General features: G+C 40.4%; 1 protein-coding gene across 1 annotated transcript; it reads right to left on the bottom strand.

Moving 5' to 3' along the window:
* Positions 1-226: 226 nt before the first annotated feature.
* Positions 227-1,816, bottom strand: LOC113290444 (ABC transporter G family member 20-like). The gene has a single exon (XM_026540050.1). It carries the CDS (start codon positions 1,814-1,816, stop codon positions 227-229), a length of 1,590 nt encoding a protein of 529 aa, XP_026395835.1.
* Positions 1,817-7,413: the final 5,597 nt, after the last annotated feature.

Below are 7,413 nucleotides of genomic sequence, written 5' to 3' on the forward strand. Positions count from 1 at the left end.
CAACACATTAATCTGGCACATCGAATTCGTTCAATAACATAGCTTGGTACGGGTATTTCACAATTGAACTATAATGGTACCAAATCCAGTATGATGGTATTCTATTTCTATGGATAAAGAAACCACTAATTATAAGGAATAAACCGATTATAGGCACAGCTAGTACATAAGCCACCTTAATATTAAAGGTCAACCCTGAAACCAAAGTAATTACTGAATGGCCTTCCTAAAATGCTGTGAATACCACAAGGAAATAGAATAAGAAACCGGAATATCCACCTTCTAAACCTACTGACCAGAACGTTATTGATGCTAGAATGATAGATACTATAAGTACTATGGGTATATCTATAATTGAGCGATACAGGGCATAAGATGAACGATGGTACGCATTATATGCTGTTTCTCTTATAAAGATGTGCCTGTCTTGGATGCAAACTGCAAGTATATCTGTGCAGCAGAAAAAGATGGTCGTCACCATAAAAGCGAAGAACGCTATTAGTTCTTGAACCCCTTGTTCCGTTTGCTCAAGGTGCCAAAACAAACTCCCTAAAAAACAGGCTAGAAATAGTGCGATACCTATTTGATTCATAATTACCTCGGGCATCCTGTTTGAGTTTCTTAATGATCGTTTCACGAGCACAACCGTATCAAACCAAAATGGATTTGCAAATGACGTCAGACCAATGTCACTGTAAATGAGTTTCCCCCTTGGTATGACCTCCTTTAGGCTTTCATCCAACCTGGTGGTAGAATACTCTGAATTGGAAGGGTGATTCCGTTTCTTGTACCATTCTTGGTTGAATTCGACCATACTTCTCGTCCCACCAGGTACATCCTCCAGTTCGCGGTATAAATCAAGCATGAATTCGGTTGTATCTTCATTCTCTGGGACGCAATGACCATATTCTGACAAAAAAGGTGAGAGATTAAAAGGTGAGCCATAGTAGACGGTTTCTCCCAGGGAGAGGAAGATCAACTGATCGAGCAGGGAAACAACTCTAGAACTAGGTTGGTGAACTGACATAATCACTATCCTCCCACTCCGAGCAATTCGTTGCAGAACTTTAACCACCATGAAAGCACATGACGAATTCAGTCCTGACGTTGGTTCGTCGAGAAACAATAGAATTGGATCACGAATCACATTAGCTCCAATTGAAACACGACGGCGCTCACCACCAGAGATGCCTCTATGATCTTCATCTCCTATTATGGTCTTTGCTGCATTACGCAAGCCTAGCTCATCAATGACAGTTTGAACTCTTTCCATCTTCTTGCCTTTCGAGAGAGAATGTGGCAATCTAAAGTCAGCAGAAAACATGAGCGTCTCTTCAACTGTTAAGATAGGGTATAACAAATCGTCTTGCATGACATAAGCAGATATCATCTTAAGAACCCCGGACTCTAGAGTTTCACCATTCAGTGTTACCGATCCTCCTAAGCTTTCCTTGGATATCCTATTGGCAAGTGCATCAATCAAGGTGGACTTGCCCGAACCACTTGGACCAAGAATAGCTAAAATCTCACCTTCTCTAGCTTCACCTGAGATATTATTCAGCAACATTTTTCTCTTGGCACGCGTACTTGTTACTGCTTCGGTATCTTTTCGGCCAAGGATACCACGAAATCTCCATTCTTTACTTGTGTTAACACTGTAGGTTAGATTATTGAACGCGAGAACAGATGAAGCTACGGGCGTCTTCTTCGTCATCATACTAACTTCTTCAAGATCGTCATCAAGAGACATGGAGGAAGTCTCTTCCAACTCAATCCCTACATGGAAACCTAGAGCATTAATCTCCCTTTCTCCCATGTATGTTCTATTTTGACGGTAGTTAATTCAGAATCTCATATGCCTTGGGGCCTTGCACGAAAAGGATTTCGTTGGGTATATTAATATCTGTAGCGAGGAATCAATGTGCGACGAGCAAGCAACTACCACCTGGGAACCGTCCGACCAACGAGCAAGCAACTATCATTTTGATTGGATCCCATATATTTGACTCTGTAGGATATTTGCTTGTTAAATCTGATAACCCGTTGACTCTGTAGTATATAAATGACGAATATTTAAATTATGCTCAATGAATTGCATTAATAGGCATCGGCGATGTATTCGCTCAATGTAAGTGACCATCTCATTATGGATTGTATATTAGCAATTTATGCACTGTAGATCTCGAGTAACGATTAATTTGTCAAGCTTGAATTTTGATTTTAAATCCATCAATGCATCTGAGCTGCGTTAATATAGAACGTGTCCACAGGGGGGCCTGCCGGCAAGTTGATTGATTTCGATCCCAAGATACCAATTCTTTATTATCTCAACCAAAATAAAGAAGGAAAAAAATACAAAACTTGTTATGAAAGGCTTGGATAGGTGGCTGATCCACCAGGTAACACATTTATGTGTGGGACCCACGAAATTAGCAAGGGAATGATACTTACCTTTTTAACGTGTCCCATGTAGAGGGATATTTATCCCGAGCGGAGTCGGTTAATTCTTCTTTGCTTCTATATATACCTGTGCTGGTCCACTGACGATGTACGTCTTTGGAAACTTAATAATAAGGAATGAATAAGAATCCATTCACTCTTTCTATATTTGTCTACCTAGTTTATTTCATTGTGTTCATGGCAGTTAAATTAAACATTCGTATTACGCTATATATAAGATACGGTGTTGTAATCAACACTAGTATACGATGCCGGTTGGATTTGTTAGGATCTTCATGGACCGTCAGACTCTATTTCTGGGTCCGACCACATAGCACCGATATTGTCCCCACTTAACCATCTGTTGCAGCAGGTGTGAGATTTTAATCTAAAAGGCCTCGGTGCTATGTAAGGAGATTCCCAAGCTTATTAGGATCCATATGTACTTCCTCTTATTCCATGTGGGACTATCCTAGCTATACATATGTGGTTTACATCGCGCCACATACTCCAACAATCTCCACCTTGGCGAGATTAAACCACCTCACCAATCCAATCATACTCCACCATATGATCACCGTCAGTATATGCTACCCATCGAACATGATTATTGTCACTACACGTCCTGGAACCCTACTCCGCTTTGAGTTAATGGGAAGGATAGCACTAAATCCACCTTGAGCACAACCTTTCCCACCACAGAACCATGCTCCACCTGAGTTAATGGGGTGCGGCATTAACTCCACCTTAAGCGCCAGCTCTACCTTGGGCCTTGCTTGCTCCACCTTGAGTCTGACTCCACCTGCGCCGTACCGGGTGACATCCACAACCACTTCTCTGTTCGGACAATAGCCCCAACCATAGGCTCTGATACCAGTTGTTAGGATCTTCACGGACCGTCAGACCCTAAGATTTTATGATTTGCTTATGGAATCACTGACAACCGTGAAATAACGGATCTTGAGATATTATGATGAATAATAAGTAAACCAAGTACAAGCAACTATAATAATATGAGAAAGATAAATCAACTCACAAGACACAAAATTTATAGTGGTTCGACCAATACATACAACTTGTATATATTGTCTACGTCCACTTTGAGCCGCACCAACTCAAATCCACTATGAAGAAAAACGATTACAACATCGTGTGAATCCCAACAAACCCTTGGTTACACCGCAAAAATTACCCGAGACGATAACCTTGTCTCTAGTTCCTCACGAATATGCTCTCACAACGACACCCTAGATTTAGCCCTAAAAGCTATACAAGAAATCTCTCACCCATCTCTAAATCGTTTTCTACATAATACAATTCTACAAGGCCTAATTACCTATTTATATAGGTTACGAACTTGGCCACAAAGAATTATAACCGGCTTAGGAAACCCCTTTATTAAAATATCACGGCTAACTTTAAGAAATAATTAATTAGTCTTCAATTAACTAAAAATCTCCCACTTTGAAGACTCATTGATTGTCTTCAATTCTTCTTTTCTTAAACTTTGGATTGACGGTGCTAAAACATCTTCATGTCAGTGCGGCTCCCCTCCCAAATCCTCATTCTGAGAGACCAACTAAAGCCTTGCAGAGCTTTAGCTTGTCTGATGTAACTCCCTTGGTAAACATATCCGCCGGATTCTTCGAACCAAGAATCTTCTCGCGCTTCAACTCTCCTTCTTCTAAGATATCCTGAATGAAATGATAACTAATATCTTTATGCTTCGTCCTAGCATGATAGGCTGAGTTCTTGGCTAAATATATAGCTCTTTGACTGTCGCTAAACAGAACACTATATCGTTGTTCCTTTCCCAACTCATCTAACAAACCTCGTAACCAAATCATCTCTTTGCTCGCTTCTGTTACTGATACGTAATCCGCTTCCGTAGTAGTCAATGTTACCAACTTCTGTAACCGTGAATTCCAACTCACTGCAGCTGACCCCATAGTATAAACATAACCGGTCGTACTTCACCTTTTATCTACATCACCTGCGAAGTATGCATCCACGTAATCCCTCAAGATAGAACCACCTTTTCCATAACACAATGGTACGTTTTTGTTACCTCTCAAATACCTGAGAATCCACTTCACAGCTTCCCAATGTTGTTTTCCTGGGTTGCTTGCATATCTACTCACTACTCCCACTGCATGTGCAATATCCGGTCTCGTGCACACCATAGCATACATTAGACTCTCAATCGCCGAAGAATATGGTACGTTAGCCATGTACTCCTTTTCTTCATTTGTCTTCGCACACTGCATACTTGAAAGACGAATTTGACTTCCAAGTGGAGAACTAACTGGTTTAGCATTCTCCATATTGAACCTTTTCAACACTCGTTCAATATATTCAGCCTGACTGAGCATAAGTACACCCTTAGCTCTGTCTCTTATGATCCTCATACCAATAATATGTTTTGCTTCACCAATATCTTTCATAGCAAACTCACTTGCTAATTGCTTCTTTAAATTCTCAACTTCTTGTAGAGATGTTCCGGCAACCAACATATCATCCACATATAGTAATAATATGATGTAGTCAGAACCGCACCTTTTGAAGTAACAACAATGATTTGCATTACACCGTGAGTAACCACCTCTATGCATGAAATTATCAAACTTCTTGTACCACTGTCTCGGGGCTTGTTTTAAACCATACAAACTATTCTTTAGCTTGCACACCATCTCTTCCTTTCCTTTTACTATGAATCCTTCTGGATGCTTCATGTAAATTTCTTCATCTAGGTCACCATGAAGAAAAGTTGTCTTTACATCCAACTGTTCAAGGTAGAGATCTTCAGAAGCCACTAGACTTTGATGGAAACCTTCGCAACTGGAGAAAATATCTCGTTGTAATCAACACCAGGTTTTTGATGGAAACCTTTCACAACCAACCTCGCTTGGTAGAAAATTTCTCAATTTGCTTCAGATTTCATCTGATAAACCCACTTGTTATGCAATTCCTTCTTACCTCTTGGTAATTTTACTAACACCCAAGTGTCATTCTCCTCAAGTGATTTCATCTCATCTTCTATAGCAAGTTGCCACTTGCCTGAATCATCAGCCGCTAGTGCTTCTTTAATATCTTCAGGTTCACCTCCATCCGTAAGTAATAGATAATTCAGAGCATATCTTGGGTTCGGTTTCGGAGTTCTTGAAGATCTTATTACTTCTTGTGGAACTGTAGGAGTAACTCCCACTGCAGCAGAAGTCCCTTCTTGTACTTCTCCGCCATCAGCAACATCGTGCTCTTCTTGTACCACACTTTTTCCAGAAACATCATCAATATCGATATACAACTCCTTATCGACGTTGCTTGATCCGACATCTTCAACATGTGTTTTATTCCTGTCCTTGTACAGATCATTCTCATTAAAAGTGACGTCTCTACTTCTAATAACTTTGTGACCCTCGTAGTCCAAAAGTTTATACCCAAAGGCATCATTTCCGTAACCAAGAAATATACACTTCTTTGCTTAAGCACCTATCTTAGACCTCTCACTGGGACTAAGATGAACATAACCAACACAACCAAAAACTTTCAAATATAAAATACTTACATTTTTTCCAGTCCAAACCTCCTCTGGTATCTTCATATCTAATGGACTACTAGGTGTCCTATTGATTAGATAAGCATCTGTCTCTTTTGCATGTGCCCAGAAGGTCTCCGGCAAACCAGACATCAACCTCATGCACCTAGCACGTGCATTCAACGTCCAATTAATACGTTCTGCTACTCCATTCTCCTGTGGCGTCCTTGGAACTGTCCTCTCCAAACGAATTCCATTTGTAGCACATATCTGTAAGAATTATGTTTTGTCATACTCACCACCGTTGTCTGACCTTAGACACTTCAAATTCAGACCAGTTTCTGTTTCAACCAAAGCTTTCCACTTCTTAAACACTTCATACACCTCGAACTTATTCTTCATGAAGTAAAGCCACACCTTCCTTGAGTGATCATCAATAAAGGTGACATAATATTGGAACCCGCTGTGAGATGCAACATCAATAGGTCCCCATACATCTGTATGAACCAAATCAAGTTTCTCACTTTTCAAGGCTCTATCGCCTCTGCTGAAACTAACCCGTTTATGTTTTCCAAGAACATAGTTTTCATAAAAACTCATATCAACAGACTTCACCTTAGGTAGGTATCCTCTCGAACATAAAATTTTCATGTTCTTCTCACTCATGTGCCCTAATATTCTATGCCATAAGTTAGTGTCTTCACCACTACTAGCCATTTCTAAAGTAGTTCCATCTGAAGTCCGGTATAGAGTACCGACTCTAACTCCACGAGCTAATATCATAGCTCCTTTATTCACTTTCCAATTGTGTTTTGTAAGCACAACTTCACAGTCATCATCACAAACTTGACCCACAGACACCAAGTTCTTTTTCAAATTTGGAACGTGTGGTACATCCTTCAATTTCCATGTAGAACCGTTGACTTTCAAGATCACATCACCCAAACCAATGATGTTGCATGCTTCAACGTCACCTAAGAATACTTGGCCATAATATCCTTCCTTGTAAGATATCATAATATTCTTATCACCCGTCGCATGGAAAGAAGCTCCCGAGTCTGTAATCCAAGACTCATCTTGGTTGTCCTCAGATAGTAGTAGAAAACCTTCCATAATCACCTTCTTGTTATCAACAAGGATCTTCACCGGTTCCGCAGCTGCAACTACATTGACCTCTTCTTGATTACCTTTGTTTCCACCATTATTAGCACCTTTGTTTTCCAGACAATCGCGCTTGTAGTGTCTTATTTGAACTCCTGCCTCTATCTTCTTCCTGCAAACTTAAGGCCGAGCTTGAAGTACTAGAACTATAACCTTGTTCTATTCTTCTTTCCTCTTCAGCGATCAACCTTTGTTGCACATCATCAGCTTCTACTTCTCGCTCCCTGCGGAATTGCTAACGGTTGTCCTTGCAGTCTCCCAACTCTTTGGTAATGACA

This window comes from Papaver somniferum, chromosome 6 (genome assembly GCF_003573695.1).
Source record: "Papaver somniferum cultivar HN1 chromosome 6, ASM357369v1, whole genome shotgun sequence".
Taxonomy (NCBI): domain Eukaryota; kingdom Viridiplantae; phylum Streptophyta; class Magnoliopsida; order Ranunculales; family Papaveraceae; genus Papaver; species Papaver somniferum.